Source organism: Xiphophorus couchianus, chromosome 19 (genome assembly GCF_001444195.1).
Source record: "Xiphophorus couchianus chromosome 19, X_couchianus-1.0, whole genome shotgun sequence".
NCBI classification, from domain to species: Eukaryota; Metazoa; Chordata; class Actinopteri; order Cyprinodontiformes; family Poeciliidae; genus Xiphophorus; species Xiphophorus couchianus.
In genome coordinates, this window is record NC_040246.1 from 4,928,339 (window position 1) to 4,955,261 (window position 26,923).

At 39.2% G+C, this 26,923-nt stretch overlaps 1 protein-coding gene across 4 annotated transcripts in view; it reads right to left on the reverse strand.

Moving 5' to 3' along the window:
• Positions 1-26,923, reverse strand: part of slc25a21 (solute carrier family 25 member 21) — a 123,585-nt gene that overhangs the window by 24,510 nt on the left and 72,152 nt on the right. For 3 of the 4 annotated variants that reach the window (XM_028001061.1, XM_028001059.1, XM_028001058.1), the window contains 2 exons: positions 22,412-22,460; positions 8,636-8,719 (listed from right to left, as the gene is read on the reverse strand). In XM_028001061.1, the coding sequence (XP_027856862.1) occupies positions 8,636-8,719; positions 22,412-22,460 (133 nt within the window). The remainder of the gene's footprint in view (positions 1-8,635; positions 8,720-22,411; positions 22,461-26,923) is intronic. The other variant, XM_028001060.1, reaches the window with a different exon arrangement.

Genomic DNA, 26,923 nt, shown 5'->3' on the forward strand with positions numbered 1-26,923 from the left:
TAAATAAATCCAAATGGTCTGTCCGCTTCCTTTCATTGCTAGTCCCCTGGTTGCGCTGCTTCCAGGCGTGTATTTTCATATTTAAGCATTTAACCAATCACATTTCAGCCACTATTTGTTGCCAGGGTCAAAGAAATCTGCCTGGAGACCTTCACAATCAGTTCCGCGGGCCCTGTAGCATAAAATAAATGTCGATCAAACTGTTGCTTCAACCAATCAGATTTTGAGTTGGCGACACAAAGGCTTTCTAGCAGGCGAACGGAAACGTCAGCGTATTCACACGCTCTGATTGGTTAGTCAAAGCGTGTAGTAGCCAGAGCTAGCAAACTGCATCTGTAGCGAGCTGCACAAGCAAAGATATTGTTGTGTGGATTTAATAGCTGTTTTGTCAACCCACAATGGGTGAAGGAGGAGAAGAAATGGATTTGGTTGGAGATTTACTGTCAAAGCCATTTTCAAGACGGACCTTTCAAGAAAAGCTGGACATTGTTAAGCAAGGTCGGGCAACTCCGGAGCTAGCGAGCCTGTCACAACCGGGAAAAGGATTTGTCCGCCACTTTCAGTCTACTAACTACGAGCGGTACACCTGGCTCACAGGCTTCGAGGAACGCTGCAAATTGTATTGCTGGGAGTGCTTGTTATTTGCCACTGATCGACATGGTGTTTGGAGCCACATTGGATTTGTAAATTTGACTTGCCTAACCAAGGCAGCAACGAGGCATCAAAGCACTGCCGGACACTTAGAAGCGACGGTGCTTTCCAAAACTTTTGGGGAAACCAGAGTGGATCTACAGGTACAGCTGAGCGAGCAAGTGCGCAGGGAAACGGAGCTCCACAACGAAAAGGTGAAGAAAACTAGGGAAATCTTAAAAAAAACTGATAGACTGTGTCATTTTTTTGGGCAAGCAGGAACTTTAATAGAAAGGAGGATGGATTTTGTGTACAATTAGGATTTTTGGTGAGTAAAATGTTGCTATATTCCTAAATAATATTGCAATTTTATCAGGTTATTTTTTATGCTTTTTTTATGTGTGTAGCAGCTGTACCTGCAGTAGATTTTTTATAGCCATAAAATAGTTATTGAGGGTTGGATTGATTCAGACGGAGCACTACTGAAGGCCTAGGTGTGAAATGCACAGCCCGCCACTGCGATCATCATCATTTGATTGTAGCTGTCTGGCTAAATGTACAGGGTGAAACTCGGTCCCAGTCTTCAGTCCTTTGTGGTCTTTAAAATGTTTCTTCCAATATAATCCTATATTTAGCTGTAACCAAATCCAGTTTAACTTTGACCAGATTCTGCATCACCATAGCGTTACGCCGGAACCACCTGTATACACAATCACCAACATGTTGATGTGTTGTGTACGTTCCTCTAGCCAAACTACTAAAAGGGTTTCCAATAAATTATTTTCAGCAATGTAAGTAAGCCATGTAGATTGAGTGCACAACCAACAGTCGTCATGGTAACCATTTGTCCTAATTGATTAGTGGATTTCTGCACTTTTTCACATCACATCAAATAATGTAAGATTTTTGGTGGCAAAATGTTAAAATTGTCTTTTTTGCAGCTCACTGTAAATTGAGCAGTCAAACTTCTTTTACCTTATCAGATTTTTTTGTGGAAACCCAATTTCTAACTTTTTTTTTTTTTGTCAGAAAATGACTCCAAGCTGTTCCTGGAAAACCCGTCGACTCACAATGTTTTTTTTATAGGGCGTTCTAAAATATTAAAAAGAAAACACGTTTTGAGAAACTGAAATACATAGGCACAACGCTACTTGACACGCCACTGGCAGCTAGTCAAGTGGCGCCATTTATTTTCCGTGGCACTGATTGACATTTAATAATTTGGGGATATAAATTCATGTCATATCCAGAGTTTACTGAAAACATGCAGTTGTGAAACTCCAAAATGCGCAGTAAGTTACAGTTCATAACATTTGGATTTTCTTATGTTGGTTAAATCTGTATCCAGAGGCATTTTAACATAATATGCCTTTGAGAACAATGGCTCTAAACGTTTATCATGAAATAGTAGATTTTTTTATGCAGCGTTCTTATGCAACCGCTGAAATTGTTTTGTAAGTAAAAATTAATCATTTTATTCCAACATGTTTCTTACGTAGAAAACAAAAACGAATCACTCGCATTGTCAGTGTTAAGTTATTTTAGTCAGACGGAAGGCCCTTCCCTCTGCTCTCTATGTTCATGCAAATGGTGGCCACAGATTTCCCGGGTGTGGTCAGACTGGGGAGCCACTGGGTGATGAAGAAGGAGTGAAATTTGTTACAGAACAAATATGGACTCCAGTGAGTGGCCGTCATTTGAATCCTCATTTGATTGTCAATGTAAAGTACGCACTAAGTCCCTTTTTGTCTCCTCTAAACAAATGGCCTCATGGCACAGAGTGGGACATCGGGGGAGAGCCAAATGGATGCGAGTTTGTGTTTGTTTGTTCTGGTGTATATAATTTGGCTTTCATTTTCATAAACCTTTCCTTTTTTAACAGCCTCCATCCATCTGGAGAGGAGCGTGCCAATGACAGAACTGCACTTGATGAGAACAATCAAGAAAAGCAGTGAATAATAAAGATGTACTGTGCAAACGCATTGTTTTAATGTAATTTTTTTTTTTTTTTTTTTAATATACGCTTCACACCATGGCTTTGAAAAGATTTCCAGGCAATATGAACCACCCCGGGGAACATTTTATCATGTAAACAATGCGTCTGCCTCACCTGTAAATACTTTCCATTACCCAAGGTTGACTTTCACCTTGACCTTGAGGGACAATTCAGCAGATGTGGGCCAGGCGGATACACTAAACTACTAAAAATATTTCAACTCACTGTACATCCTAATGACTACACTAAATACTCACTGGCAAAAGTCCTCTGGCAAAAGTTCAATGTGAGCATATACTGTACCTTTCGACACGTTCTGGGTTACATTTCAAGCATCTTATTAGATACAAATTGTAAATCATAACCTGCAATGTTTTATTTTACTGTGTGGTTTTTAAATGGAAACAATTCTCCGAAACAGAAGACAGGCCGGCTTATTTTATTCAAGGCTAACATAAATCCCCCACCAAAATAACATTGAGAGAACAATTAACATGTTCTCTTGGTCCCATAAAAAAGTACACAAAAGGTGCAGGAAAAAACAATGTGTACACAATGTTTCTCATCTAATTTGGAGGACACGCTTATTAAATACCACCCGTATTTACTGCCGTTACGGGTGGTCCCAGCTGGTGTCAACCTTAGATCCCCTCTTAACCCTGATGCAATAGGTCCAAATGGGCAGAGGCCAGTTACCGGTATCAAGGGAAATAAAGGTTTTAAAAAGATATTGTTTTCAATCTGCTAATTTTTTTTCCATCAAACTATTCCAACAGCTTAACGTCCTTTTAATGAGATACCAAAGATTTGGCTGTGTGAAGCACCTCTATGTTCCCCCTCCCTCACCTGTTTCTGCTTGGTGTCTGCCACTCCTACACGTTTCACTTCCTTACAAGTAAGACAAAGTCATCACCGTTTCACAAGTACAGTTAGCAGATTAGCAAGTAGCGTGTCTGTTACGCAGCCTTCTGCAGGCTGGCTACCTGAGCAAATATTCAGACTGATTCACCATTTTATGCCTGCTTGTTAAGGCTTCCACTGCTGGTTTACACAGACCAGTACAGGAAGACACAAAAATGTTAGGAGCGGTGGGGTGTGGTCTTACATGATCTGTTTTTAAACATCCTGTGCGTCTATAAAAAGAAAGTAAAAATTGATGGCCTTCTGTTTTAGCCAACACAGGCTCACCACTCTTTAATCACTAATTTCCAAACATTTTTTTAGCATAAAGCAGAAATATTCACAAGTCCTTTTTTGCTACGCGAGTTCAAATCAAGTCTCCCGTCTCTATTGAGCGAAAATATTTATAATATTTATGCTGTCTAGCCCGTGCCATTGTTTCTTAGGCCTAATTTCACTTTGACTATAAAAGAATTTATGACCATAATTATGTAACTCAAGCGAAATCCTGTCTGTGCAGATAAAATAGTAACACAACTGCTGCTCTTGAAACATGTAATTCAACAAGAAATCAACAGCAATAAACAGTTTTAAATAAGCGATTTAAATAATTTGAAGATTGATTGTGCGCAATATTTGCCTCAGTATTAACAAAAACAGAACAAAATTAACATCTCTAAATAAACTAAGGTGCTTTTTATTTATTTATTTTTTTTTAAAAAGATTTTCTTAATACGTGTTTAAATTATTCACTCCTAAACTTTACATATTACTGGCTTTGGAGGGTTTTAATCTTGGCAAGAGGATTTTCAAAATCCAAGTCCACAATTAAAACTATTGCCAAGTCTAAACAGCACATATGTCCTACAGTATGCTGGATGTTTAACTGTGAAATAATAAAATGTAAAAGGCCAGATAAGGGTATTTCAGTCTGAAATGGCACAAAAGTCATTTAATAAAGCACTCAGGTGAAGAAAAATGTGTTTGGACCTCTTTCGGATGCGACACCAAACACAAACTGACTGTTATAAACCAGTAAACCAAGATGAGGGACTAATAATTCACACACATCTTTTCACAGAAAATTCTGCTTATGCATCTGCATCAAAGTTGTTACATGTAGCTTACAATAGGTCTCAGTTTGCACTCATTACTGAATAAATTAAATAAATGCTGTTAATGAGATTTAATTCCCAAAGAATAAGTCCAAGTCGACTTGTGAGGCTTCAGAGTGTGAATCTAGGTCAGCTCTTTAGTACAGTGGTCTCAGACTCCAGTCCTCAAGGGCCAGACTCCTGCAACTTTTAGATGTCTCTGCTTCAGCACACCTGGCTCCAAGATAAGCTAATTCGCTGAGCTCTGTAGAGCGTGACTGCATATTAGTGTGGCAGTTTCAAAGTTTTATCCAAGCGTGTAGGACAAGGGACACATCTAAAAGTTGCAGGACTCTGGCCCTGAAGGACAGCAGTTTGAGACCACCGCTTTATATCAAAGCCTAAGTCAAGTCTTGGATCATTAGTGTGCAAGTCTAACTCACACTTCTAAGCCCAGACCACAAGTCTAGGTCAAGTGTACCATGAGTTAAGTCTCGACTCACAGACCATGAGTCAGATCTTGAGTTGGAGAGTGAGTCTCAGTTACGGTCTGTGGTAGACTCTCTGATGATGTTAGCAATGACACTCAGCAGAGGATAACCTTGAGGTTGTGGTTTTGATCGACTCAAATAAACCCAGATATTTCAGTACTTTCTTGTAGAAATTCCCTGCAGTGGCTGAAATGTTGCTTGGCGTTTTCAGTGACTAAATCACAGGTCAATCAACGAATGCAGCCTGTTCGACGCGGCTTTTGCTACACCTGAAGCGAGTATGAAAAACGGAAACAATCTGCTAATGGAGATCATTCTGGCCAGCGCAAACCGGTGCAGAACCAGGTAAAGGTAGAGAAGTGTTTTTTGTCAAGTACTGAGTCCCAACCCACCAGACTCAGTCAGGTCTTGAGTCATTAGACTGCAAGACTAAGTCAAGTCTAGATTCCTTATGGGCTCAAGACATGGACAGCAGCAGCAAAGGAAAAAGGTTCCAGACATTCAGGATACGATAGCAACCAGCAACAAAAGTTTTTCAAATGTCTTGTGTTGCTTCAGAAGTCTGCGTGTTGAAACTTCACATGTTGAAGGAGGACAAGCATTTGTTGCATCACTGCTTACGTTCCATGGGAAATAAATGGAGAGAGCGATGTTGCCCCCTGTGTGTCAAGCTCTTTTAGTCAAGCTTCGAGTCTCAGACCATAAGTCTAAGTCAAGACCATAAATAAAATGATTAGTAAATAATGTCATGAGTACATAAAATAGACCACCCATCAACAATAATCTTTCTATACTCTTTGTGTCTTCGTATCATAATCAATAAACAATATTTATAGTTGGCATTATAGCTCGGCTGCTTATCTTTCAGTCATTCGACCTGTTGCTCAACAGCAGCAGCACTTAAAATGACGGATTTTTCCGTTTAAAATAAAACCTGAGACCAGGCTGAACCTTTTTCAATTTAAATCTCTGGGTTACTACTTTAAATGTGGTATTTTTACTCAAGGTTGTCATACCATGGGAATCTCATACCAGTCCATGCCAACTTTTAATCACAATTCTATTGTAGTTCCATCATTCTCAGATGATGCATAGGCACTTCAAACAATTTTGTGACCCTGCTGAAAATATTCACAAATGTTCTCATAAATTTAATTTTTAGCCTCACTCCAGACGCAAACAATTAACAGCAGTAATTACAAGCAAATGTAAGAGGATTTAATGCATAAGGTGATAAAAAAGGTGACTTTTTTTTACTCTTTTCCCACAGATTGGTTTTTCTTAATTTGCACTTTAAGAACGAATGCTCAAATGTGTTTTTTTTCCTTTGAATAAGCAAATCCTATATGCCTGTGTTTTATGTGTAGTCTTTCAAGTCTTTGTTCATTTTAATGGCATAGCTTAAGCTAAAAGCTCAGATTTCCTTCTTCCTCACCTCAGACAGAGCGAGGTCTGGTGTTAGCTGAGTGCTGCCATAAGCTGACTGGAAATGTTTATTTTTAATAATAATTCTACAACAGTGGGGCCTATAATACTCTTGTATAATTATAACTAAGTGGTTTGGCCTGGAGGTGATCCACAACGTGCTACCGGGAAGTTATTACAGACTGAGCAAAAATATACTATAAAGATATTTGGCCAGCAAAGAAAGTGGATCTACTGTCGTTGGGGACTCTTCCAAACATGGCATTATTTTGCTACATAAACTCAAAGTCAGCGTAGTTTTCTAGCTTATCTGAGGGACAAGATGTAATATAGCAGTCATTTCACTATTACAGTTCTCTGGAAATTCACTCAGACCGACTTCCCCAGTACCCAATTCAGAAAACATGTGCTAGCAAAGATGTTAAATATTATAATAATAATAATGTGCGTCGAGTGACCGGGGGGGGCTGACTGAAGCTGTTGTTGATGAACGCCAGCCAAGTGAAGATTGCCAACTGTCACTAACCGCCCTTTCACCGCCCTTTGCCTGCTCACACCTCGCAGCAGATCAACTTTATATCCACAGTAAAGCTGTCGACTCGCCGTAAACAGAGCAAGTGGCAAACACTTTCTCTTACACCTGCACTGTCTCACAGCGCTGTCACGAGGAAAGCAGAGCCGGATGGAGCACAGCAGGATCTCTGTCGTTAGTTAGTCTACTCTCGTCTGGCACAAACTATAGTGAACGTGGAGATATTCAGGACTGTGTTCGACAGAGACAAGCAGTTGACGAGCCGGAAGAACAGAAGAATGATCAAGATTTTAATCTCTGAGACGTCGCTACTTTGTAATTAAAAGGCACGCATGTGGTTTTTTACATATTCCCCTAATTACAGACCCAGCTATCGAGCTACAATCGCTTCCAAAAAGTATGCATACCTCTTAATCTGTCTCCCATTGCAAAATTTTTCACATATAAAAATCTGAAAAATGTGCCTATATAAAATTCCAACAGCTGTTTTCAGATCAATAGCGTACACAATAGCGTACTTGTGTGTGATTTAATTTCAAAGATACAAAGATATGACTAAGGTGAGAGGGCAGTCAAGCAGATGAACGGCAGAGATCCACGGCACAAGTAAGAGAATCTGGCAACAAGTCAGCTATTAATCATGCACTTCACAAATGTGGCTTTTTTGGAATAATAGCAAGAAAAACAGCATTGTTCAAAGTAAGTCAAAAGAGCTTAAATTCACATTTTCACAACAAATGTGCAGATAGAGAGGGGGAGGTCAAATTTGTCCAAAGCTGAATGTTTTTGGTCAAGACATAAACTGTTATCTCTTAAAGAAAACAAATATTGTACATCGCCCTGAAAACACTATCTTTATTATAAAGTGTGGTGGTTGCAGTACAGTCATTTGGTGATGATTTTCTTTTGCATGGACATGGGAGGTGGTGTGAAAGAAAACCTATTAACAGCTAAAAAAAACATTTGATACTGTGGCCAGGGGTACATCTTCTACCAGGATAACTAAATACACTGCCAGAGCTACAATGGATTGGTTAAGTTCAGTCCTTAAGAGCTGCTTTCATGCAGGTTTTAGATGCATTCCTTCTCCACCACACCTGAATCAAATAGCTGAATTCCCTCACTGGTATGTCATTCAGCTCTGCAGAAGCCTGGTAATGAGCCATTCATTTGATCCGGGTGTATTGGAGAAGAGATGCATTTAAAGGTTTCAGTATAGTTTCAGGACGGGACTTTGGGATAAATCATAAGCATGTGTTATAAAGGTCAAAATCAAGTTCAAAATCCAACTGTGAATTGGTGGCAAGACATGCAAATGTATGTTCATAAACACTTTGCATCCAGTTTGATTGAGGTTGAACTATTTTGCTAGTTTCTAGATGTACTGTTTGCAAAGACACCCCCCACCCCCCTCAAAAAAACAAAAAAAATTGCACCTGTGATTGATGGCCTGGACTGTCTTTTTCAAGGTGCTGTATAAGCATTTAATAATAGAAATTTCAATAAAAAAAAAATCCGTTTATTTCTATGGATCTGTCATTGTCAAAACTGGTTGGGAATTACGTACCCTTCCCTGCGGAAAATCGTGCGGAAGCAGTCTCTTAGACTCTTGTAGCTGGTGGGGTCACTTGATCCTCGCTGGATTTGAAACCTGCAAGGACAGAAGATTTTTACTCAAATTTGAGCCGTTACTGGGGATTTTACTGTAGTTATGTCTTTTTGCTGTTCTTTTTTCTGGAAGCACTTTCACACATGTGTCAAACACACTGAACAAATTTGATGTTATCATTAATGAGCTCATTTCCCACTTTATTTTCCTCCCCTCTCCTTCATTTGCTTTACCCCCCCAGTCCCTACCCGCTCCTGCAAAGATGAGAGACTCGCAACCTTAGGTCATGTTAGTACGGGGGAACGCTCAAACATTTATTTAACCCAACTGATCCAATTAGTAACCCTACACCCCAACACTGAGTTTTCGCAGCAAGCTTACCAACTGCAAACATGCCAGTAAGCCTGTTACAACAACTCTTTAGTTACATGTAAACCTTTAATGTGATGGGGATGGTTGGGGGCGTTTTTGTTGCATGGCAAATAAGCAGGTAATACCTAATAAAAGTATAATATGATTTGTGTAGGCATTTTAAATATGAAAGAATATTATTTTAAGCTCAGAAATTATGCTCCCTGTATAGTTACTAAACGAGATTTGTACTATTTCATCAGATAGTACAAAAATCCCCAAATAAATCAGTTCAATAAAGTGGTCTGATAAAAAGCAAGAAAATTAAAATAGTTCTGAACAGCAGAACATATGGTAAAGTAAGAATTGGGAATGATTTACCAATGAAAAAAAAGACGTCAGCAAGTCTGCGAGGACAGAAAGACATGTCTGATGTAACGGGACAAGAGAAAGATTCCCTCCTCATATGGCGTCAACTGCCTGGTCACAAGGTCAGTGGTAAGTCCTCCATGTGGGTGCCTGATGGGGCCATAAAGAGCTCCGGGTTTCAGTCGAAGGGGGAGTTTAGTGGGGTGAGCGGCCTTTCATATCACTAACAGATTGACATCTTGGAGGGGTGTCCCTAATATCCTATTTGATGGAATCCCCATAGCTTGTAACCAGTTTCTGAAAACCAGTAAAAACGGCATAATAAATAGATGTCTGACACCGCATTAAAAGTGAAGAAAAGAAGGACTCAAGGTATGAGGGGACAGGGAAATAAGCGGGATAGAAGAGGGTGTAAAGCGTCAGATGATTTAAGACCACTGGGGCTTGTAAACAAAGTCAAATCTGACTTAAAGTCAAACTATCGCTAGTCGAGTCTGGAAGACACCCTATCCCCAGTCCCTTGGTTTCCTTGCTCATCACACTTCGACCCGAACCAACCCTAAAAAAGTGAGGTTGGCAGGGCCTTGGTCCGGTTCCAGCCCCCTGACTCCACTCTTGACCTTCGGGTCAACTCATTTCCTAATGGCCCTCTTCTACCCTCCTGTAAAAGCCGGGGACCAAACAGGGGGCGCGAGGAGTGGGAGATAATAGGGTGAAGTAGAAGTACTTTTGGCAACTGAAGAACAGTCTTGCCCCCGGCTAGGGAGCTTCTAATGTTACTTTTCACTGCAATAATGTGAATATTTTGTCAATTCGAGCTGAATCTCCTGTTCCTTTGATTTGCAAAGACAAAAAGATTATGATTTCGGTTAAAATGAGTCAGCAATGTGATGTAACAAGATATGTTGTTCCTGTAAAGAACAGCAAACCTCAGTATGGCTTTTGGGTTATAGACCACAAACTCTGAATAAGAAAAACCTTGGGGCCTTTTCCTGATATACGGTTTGCAGCATCCTTTTCAACCGTCACTGAAGATAGATACACAGTGTACTCTGAAGTGATGAGATGTGCTAGTCTATCAAAATGATCTCCCAGGACCTCTTCACCCACATTCTACCTTCCCTGTATTTTAGCTTTACGGGCCCAGAGGTGCCCAGGTGAGGGTGAAGGCGAGGGCAGGTTAGCGGTTCCATGAACAAGACAAGCACTCTGACCTTTAGTGCCTGTAAAAGTACAAAAGGTATGCAATCACAAGAAGTCAAAAAGGTAAATTAGGGCAAAGAGGCATGCCAGAGCCCCACTCTCTGTATTTTTTAGAAACGGCAACAAAGTGTTTGAGGAACTTCAGTGGTCTGCTCCCAGACTCTGGCAGCTCTAAGGAACTGAAAAGATGAGGTGGAGCTCAATAATGATTCATGAATTTGAACTGGCTAATGGGGCAGCAAAGAGATTTATGCACACAAAAAAGTAGAGACTGGACGTTCTCATCTTTAGAAGTTCATACCGCTTTTTACCAGATCATTTAGCATTATTAAATTAAGTCTGGGAGTGTAACAAGATATTGTAGCACAAGATACATTGTTTCTCATCACATTGACATCTGTATCACAAAGCACCATCTACTTGCTATCATTATGAGTCTTATTTTACAGGAAAATAAAGTTAATATGTGAATCCGAGTGCTTTGCATTTGGCACCCCATGTCATTGCTAAAGGCTCTTTTTTTAGGAAAATAAGAAAGTAGTTCTTCACTTCAGTGGCACTTCTAGCAGGAATAGTACCATAAAAAAAACTTTTGCACAATGTATGGGTACACAAGATTTTCAACAGATTTTTGACATAAAGGCTCTTGATGTTTTTGATTTGTTCATTTCGTTTTACCAATTTACAAACTAAAATGTTAAAATCTATCTGTTTAGTTAGTCAATTAGTTTATGTTTTACTAGTCTGAGGTTTTAATTGTTGACATAAACATGTCCCGATGAACAGCATTAAAAATCCCATTTGTGTTTAAATATAGAACAAACACAATCTTAAACTGTGTAAATAATCTCTGCTGAGTGCAGAATAATCCAGTTCAGTTCTGTTGGATTTAAATGTTTAATTAGAGCTGATCAACTGTACTTCAGGCTTCAGAGTAAAAATAACACCTAATTTAAGCACAGATTATAAATGTGGAATCACGTTACCTCATGTCTGTAATTATCTGAATTTTACTACCATATTTTCTTTAAATTCACCATAAAATGGACATTGCAAAAGAAGCAAAACAAAAACCAGTTGAGTCCTAGTGGCAAACTTTTTGTCCCTGCTTGTGCCAGCCTTTGAGAGCAGTGAGCCATATGGCATAAAACAAAAACCGCCTCTTCTCAAATTGCTACCATTTTGTATTAAAGTTGGTAAATAATGCCTAAATGTTCTTTCTATCATAGGAGTGTGGCAAACTACCACAGTCCACTCTGTAGCTATTCAGTTTGCTTAGAAGTTCAGAATAAACAAATAACATTTCAACTTTTTAATATATTTTCAAAAACTGGGATTTCTAAAGTTAAAAAAAAAGGTTAATAAAGGGTTTAGTTTGTTAAGTAAAAAAAAAAAAAAAAAAAAAAAACACATTTTGCATACAAAAAAAAAAGTCTAACGGGATGATCTACTGATACTTTTGAAGGGCCACCAAAGCATCATGAGACCAGATCAAGTTGGATTTCATCTACTTTTTTTTTTGCCTCTCTGAATTTGGCATTGCCTGGGTTTTTGGAGAACTCTGTGGGTTTGACTACTGAAAGGGAAGGATAATTTACTCTAGTTGTTCAAAAGACAACATCCTTATGTCTTTTTGGACTCTTTCTCACACCGCTAAAATTGATTTCTCCCATTTCCTATATGACCATGTTGGGACTAGTTTGTTCCTCCAGATGTTTGCTTATATACCATGACCCCAGTGACTTGCGATAAGGCTGTGTTATTGGAGACAAGCAGGAAACAGTACAGGGAGACCTAGATGTTTTAGACATTAAAAGTTGTTGACTGACAGACAACTCTACAATATGTTAGAGCTGAATTCTGCAAATGTTCAAAGTAGGTGCCAGCTAAGTTGATGAGCGAGTGATTTTAGCCTCATATTCAACTTGTTAGCATAAAAGGACATCCGGAACAATAAATTCACAGATTTCACCTTTACTTACTTCCATCAAATACAATTTGGTCACAATGACCAAAAATGTTCATTTCATTTCAAATGAAAGAAACGTACTAAAAATGACATTAAATGCTTTCCTTCCAAAATCACTAACTTTCTATTAGGGAAAATTAATTTTCCTAATAGACTAGCAATTAATGAGATAACTTTTGATGAAATCAGGACAAGTGGGGTAACAGCGATAAGATTAGGTCAATTGCAGTTGCTGCTGCTGCTGATGTAAAGAACGACACAGTAGCTGCCACTTTGATGTGAGGAAATGCTGCAGGACTCTGGGGCTCACGTGACAGCAGGCTACTACTGTGAAGTCCAAAAAGAAGGCAACTAGCATGCATGTTTCCATAAACAGGAATTAGAAGGGCTTTTAAATGCAGATATGTTGATGTGAAGGATAATATCACTTTCCAAATTATATTTTTTGATGTTTAATAACTTTTTCAGATGCCATCTTTGTAGATTAGTTTCTTTTATAGCTTAGTTTCGTCTTTGTTATAGATTTTATTTTGCTATGGTTAGTAAAAAAAACAAAACAAAAAAAACTACAAAACTGTTAAATTAGGGTAATGTATTTCTTCTGTATCTCCTCTATATTGCATGGTTCCCCAAGGAACCATTGTAGGCCCACTGCCTTTTAATGTTTAAATGTTGCCAGGAAAAAAATACTAAAGTATCTTCTTTCTTTTTTTTTTTTTTTTACCAGTTTTAAAAAGTATGAACTCTTAACTCCAGTCTTGTCATCTAGTCCTTGGCTCTATTTCTTCTTCTAACACCAGCGAGAGCAGTTTGCTTAACATGCAAGGTTTTCTTGGCTGTGCTTCAATCCAAAAATAAAAGCAATAATAAAATATGTGGAACCGCTAGCATGTAAGTACTGCACAGACTTTAAGTCACTGCCTACAATTATTTCTCCTTGGTTTTTCAGGGGAAAATAATAAGTATTTCAATTCTTTTAACTCACTGCCATTTTTGTTGTTCTTGTGAGGACTTACTGTGATATACTTTCATATTTTTATTGCAGGCTTTTAACATGCCCCCCCCTCCATATGTGACCATGGGGAATTTCTGCTGGCAAGTGTGTTTTGTTTAACCAAAGTGTCCTGTGTTGCACTCTGCTTCCTGCATTTGGTTCTCTTGAAGTGGACTGAGACCTACATGATCACATGGGCCTGAGCTTGCTTCTTTGAGCCGATTCAACAGGGTTGGTGTGGATGTCTTTTAAAAAATGAGTATATGGCTTGCTCTGTAATTACCTCCATCAATCTTCCCATCGACTAACACTCTTCCATCAGAGAGGTATTCTCACTACATGATTCTGATACCACCACCACCGTGTTACAACATGGAGGTGCGCTCATGGTGATGTGCAAAGAATTCTAGTATTCCTCCATACTTGGCATTTACAATGTAGACCAGAAAGTTACATTTCAGTGTTGTCCTTCCTATCATCTTCTGTGTCCACTACATGGTTTGTAGCAGACTGCAAACTGAACTTCACACTGGTTTTCTTTCAATAATGGCTTACAATTGTTTCATAGAGGCTCGATTTAAAATAGGTGTTTCTCCCAACTCAGCAGTTGTTCATCTTGACTGTTTTTCTGACTTAAGCTTTTCATTTTACTTGTATGGTCATGTCTTGATAGGCTTGCAGTTGTGCTATGGCTGTTTTATGTTTTAAGTAAATAAGGGCTCAATGAGACGCTCAAAACCTGACCTTCTTCGTCATGATTCTCTTTGTTCACCAATACTTTCTAACTCTGAGGTCTTCACAGAACAGCTAGATTCATGCTAAGATTAAATTACATACATTTGGACTCTGCCTACAAAGTGGAAGACTTCTTAAAGAAATTGGTTGTACCCAATTTTATTTAGGCGTACCTGAATAAAGAAAATCTGAATCAGAATAAAAATAATATTTTAGTTTACAATTATGCATTACAATGTATTGGTTTATCACATTATACAAAGAAAATAGTGTTTGTGGTTTTAACATGAAATAAGAGGTGTTATAACTTTAATAAGGATCTGCACATATTTTATTTTCCATGACTGTTTTATATCGCTGCCAAGTTATATGAATTCTTTGCTTCTTTTTTGCTTGAATATCCTATAAAACAAAACAAAACAAATAAAAACCTTCAGTCTCTGTTCTCACTTTGGCAAAAGTATTACAGATCCAGATGGAGATGCAGCCCTTTGTAAGCTGCAACCACGCAAGGGTTTTTAAACAAGCTTAAAAGGCACACAATGGGCCTTGAACATGGCAAAATTGGCGAGTTTTTGTTGGAAGATGTGCTGCAGGCAGCGTACATTGGCATTGTTATTCTTTTCAGTTACTTGCACGATAAGGCTGAATTTCTTTCATGTGTGTAGACTGTTGTCACTCTGTCTATTACTTTATGCACAGATTTTTACAAAAGCACTCACAAAGGGAGACGTGACCTAAACCCAACTAATGATGCTATATTTAAAACGAGGCTTGTTTAATTAACAGAAGAACAGATGGACCCTCCGAGCAAAAGGTTGTGTCACTGGAAATTGCTTGACAACTGTGGTGCAATTCCAGCTTGGCAGTGAGAAGTCCAAGCATCGGCTTAGCAGGCAGTGACATGTCCCTGCCTTCTGTGAAAGTTTCTAGATGTGATGGCACTGTTGCATATTTTAGGTTTAGGCAGCAGGGGGCCAACACTGTGGTTCTTTCTGCACCAGTGTTTGGAGAAATCCAAAACTTGCACTCTGTAATTAGTATACTGGAATGTGAAGGCCCTCCATGATAATGATAACAGGTAATCGCTCTAACATGCACATCTGCTCTTTATGTAAATCTCTGTAACTGAGTTTTCTATCTCTATAGGAAACCATTTGCGGGTGTTAGTTGAATGCCCAACATCTGTGAGTAACTACAGCAACATCTGTCACCACATTAAAAGTTATGTGTTTGAAACTTAAAGTTTATTTTTTTGGCATTTGCCTTTATGAGATAACAATAAAACGTGAGGAAAAATGGATGATGTAGTTACATGGTGTCCTCGACAAGTCCCTTTAATGAGAACAAAATTTAGCATGTATGCTTTTTGTTTTCAAATTCGCCCAAAGTATATCTCGCTAAACTTATTTTAGTAACATTCAACCTCCAGTTTTCTGTTCGAGTTTTACGGACTGAAATATCTGCTTGGTGCATAAAGAACTAGGCCTCACTAAAAGGCCTTGAGGCTTTCTGCATTGCTTATTCGTCATTTTGCCTCTTCTCAAAATTCCTCCAAAAAAAATAAATAAAATAATTTAAAAAATAGTACTCCAAAATTACATCAGAGTGTTTGCTCTTGAATTGCAGTAATATGCCATACCTTGGCTTCACTGCCAAGGACTGTTCGGGAAAATACCCAACAGGCTACCAGCTTTAATAAGACACCTCGAAGTGAAAACAAGTTTTAATGGTTCAGGTGATGTTAAAGCTGTGGCAAGTCATGGAATGGCTTAGTCACAGGAAATACTGACAGAGGCTGGTAACAAGTGTGCGTTTATATGTTGTCGTGCAAAAATATTCACACCCATTGAGGTATTTTCACATTCTGTCACATCAGAGCTACAAACTCCAGGGGATTTTTATTGGGTCGGAGCGACACAAATTAGTGTAAAATCTCTTCCAAAAACCAGTAGAAAAATTGTGGTTGAAAAATGCAGTTGGATTCCCCTCCTTAGTACAGTAAATACCTTGATAGACAATTTGTTGCATTGCCAGCTGCAACGTTTTTTTAAAGTTTTTTTATTGTAAATCTTTTGTAAAACAGCTCAAGCTCAGGCAGTCTGAATGAAGAGCTGAACATCACTTTTAAGCTCTTACCAGTTTCCACTGGACTCAGGTCTGGAGTTAGACTAAACCACTGTAGCACATGATTATTATTTAAACAAAAATCACTCCTTTGTAGCTCAGGCTGTATTTTCAGGCTTGTCCTGCTAAGAGCTGAACCTCTGACCCTGTATATACCAGGTATGAACCAGGTTTTCTTCCAGTAGTGGCCCATATTTAGCTTTCTATTAACTCAAACCCTTTTTTCTGCTAAAGTAAACCATCCATACAGCATGATGTTGTCACTACGTACTGTGTCAATTTTCCGCTACCCACAGCCATTTTACATGTAGGCCAAAAGGTTCAGTTTTTGGCCTCTCATCCGTCTCCTACACAGCTTGTACTAAACTAAAAATGTGACTTTTTGGAGTTTCTTTCAACGATGGCTTTCTTTTTGCCATTATTTCATCAAGGTTAGATTTCTGGAGTGCACAACCAGAAATCCGAGAATTCCGAGATCCTCAGGATCTCGGTATCTCCTCCAAATTCATCATGAATGTTTTTTCTTGTTTCTCAGGTTAACACTCTCATCGTCGGTTCTGTCACTGTCAGTGAACATCCATGTCTTGGTAGCTTTACAGTTGTTCTCTACACTCTCTCTTCTCTTTTTCTTTTCTATTCTGATAGATTCCCTCTCCGAGATCTCCAAAGATTGTGTTTCGGTCCTGCCCTAACTCAGCTTTAAGACCAAGTCACTTTAAAAGCCCCAGATTTGTTGATGCATGTCTAAAATATGTTTTAACTTACATTTTTATATTCACTGAATATGGGTTTCCACATTATGAGAAGAGGCTGAGGAGGTTTTATGTTTAATTCTACATAAGTCACTAAGTTGCTTTGTCAGGAAGGCTAGCTACATTTTTTCAGAAACCTACTTGGACAGATGATTTAGATGACCTACTTTTCAGCAAATAAAAGGCTAGGGAAAGTGGAAAGAATACTACTAGAAAGTAAATGGATCATATTTAATCCTATTGAACATGCTACGCTGCACTACTCACAAACTATTTCCTCTCTCTCTCTTTCTCTCATGGCCTGAATTCTGGACTTGCTGATTCTCGTACGTGGACTGAGTTCATCGGTTTATCCTGGATGCACGTGGCATGTGTTTGTCTTAACGCTGCGAGTAAAGTCTTGCCCTGGAGTCTCACATTGCCGCGGGGGTGGAAGGAGGGGATTAGGAGCCAGTTTGACTACCGCTGACCTGCCTGCTCCTTTACAAGGAAAGATCAGCTATCAGGGCTGTTGCTGCTTTGTGCCCTGCTGTTTGAGAGTGGTGTAAGGGATTCCTCTTTAAGTGCATAGGGGTTCACCAAGCAGTTGGGGGTATAAAGGGCAGAGGAAGGTGGAGGTGAAGACTTTCAGATATTGTCGGGGTTGTAACAGATAGAGACTGGTTGTCATCAGTAGAAGCCCTCATCAAAAATCACTTTCAAGCCTCTCAAGAGACTCACATCCTCCTGTGTAGTGTTGTCCCAAAACGCTACAACAAGCAAAGACCAGGTTTTTCTAATCAGACTTGAAACAGGCTACTGGCAGGCTTAGTGGTTAGCAATGACAGCCATGTCATACAACACAATTTACAGAATTGCACAATTCAGTACAGACTCCTTTAAATGTACACACTTTTTATTTTTCCAAACCGGGGGTTTCAAACAAAACATTACATAATTGTTCCAAAAAAATAAAAAATAAAAACAACCTACAAATCCACACGGCGACCACAGCAAACCAAACAATGGATTCTACATGTTATTTATGAGGTAGTTATGTAATATGGTTCCTGTTCACAAAAAAAGCAGAGAAGCCGATTCAACAACAGGTTAACAGAAGTAGTTGTTGAAAATCTCAAACCACAGAAAGGCATAGTTCATATGGGGGGAGGAGTTGAAGCCGTAGGAAATCAGGAAAAGAGGAATTAAAAAAAAAGGGGCAGTGAGAACAAAAGGGAGAGGGGCGGGAGGAGTGGCTTGTTCAAGACTTACTACAACAGATACACTTTTGGGATCTTTCCAACACAAATTAGATTACGCTGCAAAACATTCACACAGACTCCAAAACATGAGAAAGGCGTTGCCCTTCTGCTACAGAAGGAAGTAAAAGGAGATTGGTGAGTAGCTGCTCCTAGATTGGTACATACGGTTTGGGCATGCAAGTTATGTTGAGGGCGGAGCCCCATGTAACAGGATCTCGACATGAAGGGAAATCCAGGCTTGAAGCAACTCTCTAATGAGAAGTGGACCCTGATCAGAGTCAGATGGGGTGCCTGGAGCACACAGCCCCCTACAGAAAAAGCCGCCCGACACCCTTTGTTACCTCCAAGTGAGCTGAGACCAGCCCATGAACCATGTAACTAGGTGGTTTCCAGGTTAATGAAAAGCTGTAACTCTGGTCTCACCGTCTCCGACGAAGGCCTTTCCAGCACCTCACAACCCCCCCACCTTCACATATGAACATGGTATCAGGGTGAGGGGTAATTAACTGTTTACATCGTGTGAACTATGCTATACTTTCATGTCGGCATGATGATGGTCTAGTTTTAATGTCAGATTTTGCTTTCATATTTGGACTCGATACATGACAGTATTATAAAACATTGTTGTAAATTCAATCTGGAAAATCTATGCAATGCAACTACCCTCGTGGTAACCATGGTTTCTTGCTCTTTGTGATGCCATTTGTTCACTCGTGTTTTCTAACGAACAACCGAGGCCTTGAGAACATCTGGATTTATACTGAGATTCAATTATACTGTGGATTTTAGTCCATGGTTTCAGAGTAAAGGGGATTCTATACACTACATACTACACTTCAGATCTTTCTTTAGAAAAAGTAAAATACTATTTGCCATTTTCCTTTCCAATTATGCCCCTTCCTGCATTGGACTTTCAAATAAAATCCCACTTGAATGTTTGGGCCTGTTACTACAACTGTAACAAGGAAAAATGTGAAAAAGTTTAAGAGAAAACTAAAATGCTCTCTTGATATGTTTAGTAGATAGCAAACGTTACAAACGATATTTTTAGCACATTTTTGGATGTAAATAAAACGCCGTTACTGTGAGCCGTGCTTATGTCAGCAGAGTTGAACCAAAGGCAATAGTCGGCTTTGTCTGACCAACAGGCTCAAAACAAACATGGCGGCTATGTCATCTACGTCACTTTCAAATGAATCTGGTTATTCAAGCTTTGCATGACAAGCAACTGAAGAGTTGACACCTGAGGGGTGACTGGTGAGCTAACAGAAAAGACAAAGTCACAAAGTTTTCTTAAGCTGCTGATTACTCCATGAACTCAGGGGGGGTTGTTTTTCTGTCTGCTACATTTTGGAGAAAATAAATGTTTCAAGAAATACTACAAAGATACTGCTAATAACTAAATTAATTATGTTTAAACCAGACAGATAATAACCAATACATACAGTTATCAAATGTGTAACTGACATTGAAATGTTACTATCTTCATTATTAGAATTTAAGGAGAAGAAACAGATATAATGTCTATTGTTGTCCATTTTCAATTGAGCCTCAAAATATTTGAATCCTAAATATGTAGTATGTTTTCTGCATCTGGAAGTACATACATGATACAAAATTTGTTGTATTTAGTCTGGTAGTGTTATTTCTCACCTTATTCTTAGAATTCATAACCTAAAGTGCAGATCAATATTAACTTTTGTTGAAAGATAATTAAATCAAACAAAGCTAATAAAAATGAAATATATTTTCAGTTTTTGAGATGGATTAGTTGTTTAGCTCATTTGAAAATGTAATCAACTGATTATTAAATGTTAGTGGCAACCATGAGCCAAAGTCACACAGTTCAAAAAAGCACCAGCAGATTTTTCAGGAAAAGAATTGTTAGATAAAATATGGGTTATCTTCGGAGCCACTCAGTAGTTCTAAGGAATTTGTTCTACTGTTTTAGTCAGAAATACATGTCTGGCTCTCTCTCAACAAGGAAAGAGGTTGTAAATCCAACTGATTGAACATGGAATCGCTCAGATGCAAGAAACATGTACTTGTTAGGAAAAGTGAATAACGGAGGTTAACTGGTCGGAGTCAAAGTGCAGATTAGTACAAAGGCAACACAATATGTGAAATTTGTTTTTGTTTTTTGTGTCAGATCTCATGCGATTTGCAGCTGAGTTAGCTCTAGCAATTCTTACATAACTACAAAGTATTTTTCTGTCAGTGTGTTTCTCATCATGAATGTGATTTAAAAATAGCTCCAAATTTGGTAGGGGTTTTCCAAAGTGGCCAATTTGTCTTTGCAGTTTTTAATATAAAACAGCAGGACTGAGCTAGTCATTGCTAACTTCTGCTAATTCACACTCTCCTCATCCTTTCAAATGAAGGAGAGATAGATAAACCCTCGCAGCAAGGCAAACAGGTACACATTTAGTCGAGATTACCTTCCTGAAAATCAAAAGGCAAAGGGGAAAAAAACCCTTTGATTTTTTTTTTTTTTTTTGGTTGTGGAAAAAAAAAAGTAAATTCACTCCAGTTGCTGTTCAATTTGGACTGTTGGACATTAAAGCAGTTCCTAATAAGAGCCATGCCTGAGAGAGAAACACACACACACACACACACGAGCCAGGGAGAGAAACCCAGCCGAGGTGTGTCTGACTCTCGGCTCCAAGGTTCCTGCTAATAGATTTCAGTTCCCCAAGTGTCCCAATTAGCCGGTGTGTATGCTTGCTTTATGAATTCATCTGTAGATATTAGAGTGCGAACATGAACATGTATTCACACAACTTCCTTCTGCTTGTATCCCTTAATGTAGAAAACGTCCAGCCGATTAGGCAGAAATATTTCTGTGTTATTTGGAACCGTAGACAGATTATTGCGTCTTCTGTATGCATATGTGGAAACAATTACATTTAAAAACTCAAAAAAAGTAAGTCAAGACCAAAAGGAATCAATTTACCCAGGCCCACTGCAAACAACAAAAGTTTTATCAGCATAAACACATGGTGACACAAACGGAAAACAAACAGATAAACATGTCCGCTTTAAAGCGACTTTTATCACTTCTGAGGGAAGAGCGTTACAAAGAAAATAGCGAGCGCACTTTTAACCCTGACCTCATGTGAGGACGGACAGCCAGAGCTCAAGACTTACCTGTAATAAAGCCCGCAGTTTCCACACGTGACCATAAATCACGGCGTGTGCCTTCAAAGTATCAAATATCGACCAATACAGCACTGCTCACCCTTGGCTTTCATCCCCACTTCTTGCTCCCCGCGTTCTAGCGGTGGCACGGCCTTCAAAGTGAAAGCGTCTCAGTTTTTTTAAAAGGCATGCCGGGCAATTTATTTACCAAGAAAGTGCTGCCGTAAATGACAGAAAAAGTGGTACAATTTACAGACGAGGAGCGAGTGGGAGGAAGGGGGGTGAAGGCAGAGGTCTTGGCTGGTCCTGTGAAAGACTATAAAGCTTTAGTAGTAGCCCACGATCTGTTTATGACTGACTGAGACACTGTGGTGTTAGGCTCCAGAAAACTCTACAGCTCAACGCCGCTGCTGTTCTTAGGATGGTAACGGAAAAGCAGCCGATAAAAACATAAGCTGCTTTCATTGGGTACTGATTGATTTGGCAAGAACTGCAGAAAAGAAGAAACTATATATTGTGCTTTTTGGTTATATAATAAGACAAATATAAAACATAAATTTAGAGCAGCATATTTGCACATTTTGTGAGGTTTGAACAGTGAAACGGTGCATTTAATTTGCAACTAAATGTGTGAGAAAGTTACAACATTGGCACCTACTTTTGTGGGGAATGAGCCCAGATCCAAGGGGGCCTACTAATCTTAAGATTTAACACCCCGTATACTGTTGGCCGCAAAAAAAAAAAAAAAAAAAAAATCCCATCACCAAAATTTATGAAGCAGATTCCAGCTAAATTAGTTTCGTTCATTGCGAGAAAACAAACAGGTAGATTACGATTTTTATAATTTACGCTCACCTCGTCTTCACAACGTCAAGTGGATGCATTAAGCAGATCTCCACCAGACCTAAAAAAGAAAAACAGACATGACAAGCATTCAGTTTTAAAACTGTAGTTATTGAATTGAAGTGCTTCAGGGAGTTAAAGCTTTGACATAATTTAATCACAGCAGATGTTATGGTCATCAGTGTCTTGTAATCTGTATCTGAAAGATGGGAGTTCCAGTTCTGAGATGTTAAGGAACAATTATTTTTACAAACTCACCAGTGGCCCAATTATTGGTATCATGCTGTTAAACTTTGGGCTGCCTCCTTTTGCCAAAAGGACTGTACATAAATGTGGGAGATATTATGCAAAACCAACTTTTTTTTTTAACCTTACTTTGAGTTTCAGTCCTGAGCGGAGCTCCCACTGCACAGGACACCCCTCCCCCACACAGCTCCACCAGACTAGTGGCAGCAGCAATTAACAAGCATCTGGTGGAACTGCATGTCTGCTGAGCTCCTAAGAGCAATTGTAAAGATACAGCTAGGATGCAAAGTCTAATTTCTTTTAAGTTGTTTATGTTATATACTGCATTTTCATAATAACTGAAGGCAACATTGTTACTTGATTGTACTGTAAAATGGCACTACGTGCCTGGAAAATACATAATGCGCCGCCGTTACCCCATTAAAGGACTCAGCAAGGTCGGGTCAATGTGACAATATTGGTTTTCATTGTCGCAGTTGCATGACAGAAGTGCGTAACTGCGCGACTCTTCCAGACTGACCTACAAAGGTTCGCAAATATATGACAAAACACCATGATGTATACTGCCGTGGGAGGGGTCTTAAGATGACACTCTGTCACACTCTTCGCCACAGAGTGTCTGGGGAAGAGTGTGTGGAAAAATGAAGCTCAACCACTTGATGTGTTGACTGTTCGGCTTCGACCTGGCTATATTGGCCCTTTCAGTCTTCTCCTGTAACATTTCACAGAAATGAGAGAGGGACGTTTGAGTAGTCCAACACATTTTTGTTGAAATGCCAAAGTATTTCAAAGAGTTTGTGATGACAAGCCCTCTAACACGGTGAGAAGCCAGGTCACAGAGTCATTAAAACGTCTCCTATACAAAACAACAGACCTTAGATAGATTTGTTTTATATCAAATCTACCTGGGGTGTTTAGTAAAAAGAAACCAAGATTGATCTCAAAAACAAAGCACAAAATTCTAACTAAGGTCCAACTAGAACTAAGCAAAGCACTGGGATGTTCACATACAGACGTCTCTCAGGTTTACAGAGAAGGTTGTGAAGAAAAATGCCTTGCTGTAGTCAGAGGAGGCTGGTTGAAGAGGATAAGAAGGTTGCAGTAGTTCAAGTAACCACCAAGGTTTGTGGAGTACCATTCCTGATTGCACGAAATGTCAAATTATGATGCAGATGGGCTACAGCAGCAGAAAACCACATCAGGCACCACTGCTGGTAGCTATAATGAGGAGTCTTGGGCCACAGTTCACACATGAATCTTATTCAACATTCAGATGGTGCAGTCAAAATGTGCCCCAAACACGGTTTCACCCTGCCAAGTATCAACCAGCATTTCATCACTATTGCTGACCATTTTCCATCCTTTCTGATCACAGCGTTCTCATCTTTCAATGGCTACTTTCAGCAAGATAATGATTCATGTCACAAAAGCTGTTATAAACTCAAATTGGTTTCTTGAAAGTGGCAATAGGTTCACTGTGCACCAGTGGCCTTCGCTTCAAGTCACCAGATCTCAATCCAATACAGTGGATTGTGGTGGAACAGGAGGTTCAAATTTTGGATGTCCAGCTGGCAAATCTACAGCAACTGGAGATGCTATGATAAAGAACAAAATCTCAAAAGAATATATTTTTAGCATTAGTTCCTCTGTTAGTCTGTACTTTATATGCAGGGGCTAATACGCTCAAGTGAACCATGGCATGGACAAAAAAAACAGATTGAGCTTATTGAGTTGGTCTCAGTCCACTTCAAAACGAACTCTGGTGCTGTTCAATTCCAATGTGAATGCAAAACCTACCTCGATTTGAACCAATTACAGAAAACATCGACCTCTTTTGGACATCTCAAGCCACCATTGCTGACCATCATGGTAAAAATTAGTCCTTCAGTGTTGCTAAGGCTACTACTGCACGGTTACTGTGCCTCCTCTATATTTGGGCAGATGCGCACATAACCCAACTGGTAGAAAAGACACACAAATTTTGTGTCCAGCCTGTTTACCCAAAAACAAATGGAGTGAAATCTGCATTGAATGAGCTGCTCTTGTCATTTAAAATGGCTTTGCAGTTTTAATAACGTCACAACTGTGGCCAACAGAAATGAGCAGCAGGACATTACATGGTTGTTGTCGTTCTGTGCCTCGTCCTGGCTCTGTCATTTTTTTTCCAGTGGGAGCAATGATCGTTGTACACAAGGTACAGCTCACTTGCAAAAAGTACATTGTCAAAGCAAACCTCACCAAATGATAAAAACAGTCAGATCTTTGGTCTGGACACAGCAAGCGAACTGAAGAACTTTCCTAGGCTGAATTTACAGTCAGGCGTTTCCGAAAACGTTACCATGTCAAACATTAGAATCAACTCTAAAATGATGTAATTGGCCTAAATTGGAGCTTTGCTCATGTGAACTATTTTTCCTATTTGAAAGTACAAATCAAGCAAAAAGGATTTTGCCATATTAGCGTTCATGTCGTGAATTTTGTGTTTTCTTTTGCTCAGGTACTGTCTGCGCCACAACTCGGTTGTGAACAAACGGTCTAAAATTTCTTCAAGGGACTGAAATTTGCTACAATTTAATGACACCAACCATACCATGCATGAAAACTGGATATGTCAGCCAATCTGCCAGAAGTCGGAGAATTGATGCAGCTGGGAGATCATTTGGAGACTGAGGTTTCACACAAATCCTAACTATGTGCATCTGTGTTGAAAAAGCCACTGCTCTGGCACGGAGGCCCTCTGACTCAATCAAGCTACTTTTAACTCCTGATTCTCTCTGCATTGCTTCTCCGCTGCTCTGAGGGCTTTCCTTGCAGATTCCACAGGGGAATGTGTGTGTACACAGCTGCTGCGCAATACGGGCTCTTTCTAATTTGCCCAATTAAACACATTGTCTATAAAAGAGTGTGTCTTCTGGGGGTTTTCTAGGGAAGTAATTATCAAGCAAAATACCAGAGAAAAAAATGACTTTGTCTAAAGTTGCTACTTAAAGTATGAATGGGAAAACCGAGAACTAATGAACCGGGGCAGCATGGGGCAAAGAGTAGAACAAAATTCAATCACTCGTCCGGACTGTGGTTACTAATGACGGCATGCTGAAAAGGTAAATGCAAGACCGTATTGGAACAATCATTTTCTTTCCTGCGGAGGGAAAAAAGTGCGTCAAATCTTTCAGTAAGTAATCCGATTACATGACGAAACTAAACCTGTTGGCCTGCTCCATCGGTTTGTACAAACACAAAGACGCGGGGAGGTGACCGAACATGCTCAAGTTCATCTAATGATGGGGAAGCAGAGTTTGAATAATAATAATAAAAAAAAAAAAAAACAGCTTCCGCAGTAGCGATAAAACAGATCAAATGCTTTCTTTTAAAACCTCACTGTTAACAGCTTCAGTGAATCTGTCGCATAGCAAAGATAAGAACCATCCCTGACTGAGCGACAGAGGCAGTTACAAATCACAAAAGATAGGTTTGATGCCATCAGTCACACATGTTGCAATACAAACATTTAACTTTTACTCATTCATTTTTCCTTATGAAACAGTGACCGAAAGTGGAGTGTGCTCTTCGGTAGTTGTGGCAGGATCAAGTGGTGACAAGCAGAAATGCAAACCTTTTTGCGTCTACATAAGCGACTTTGCGGCACGCTTGCAGACCAGACACTTTAAGAGCAGCTGATGGCAGATGAGATGACAGCCCATTCAGGTTTGGAGGAATATTTGAAACGGCAGAAGGTTTAGCCCTACTCTAACGTCTTTTGGAGCAGCTGGCACAACATTTTCAGACCATTAACTGTAACTGTGAGATGTTTCCTCCTTTGCCCCTTCAAAATGAAAGTAGAAAAACAATGCCACACTGTCCTGTCAAGTTATGAAAACAAACATGTAAAAACCCCAGCTAGCCAGAAAGAGAAGTTTATTCACCGTGGATATTTTCCTAAAGCAAGATATAGATGATATAGAAAGAGAAACCTTTTTCTATCCAAGCTTTTTCATGATTCATTGATAAATGGTAACATTGATAAACCCACAAAACACAATTAAAACAGATTGAGGCTATATCAATACTTCAAACTCAGTGAACCTTTTCATATTTTATCTTACTACAGCCACAAATTTCAAATGCATTTTTGAATTGAACTGTATAAGGTAATAGACAAAAAGTAGCTTTTTATCTAATTAAAATTGAAAAAAGTATAGCATGCATTGTATTCAAACTTCTTGGATAAGTCTAAATTTAATCCAGTGCATCCAATACCAAGTCAGTTGTGTGTAATTG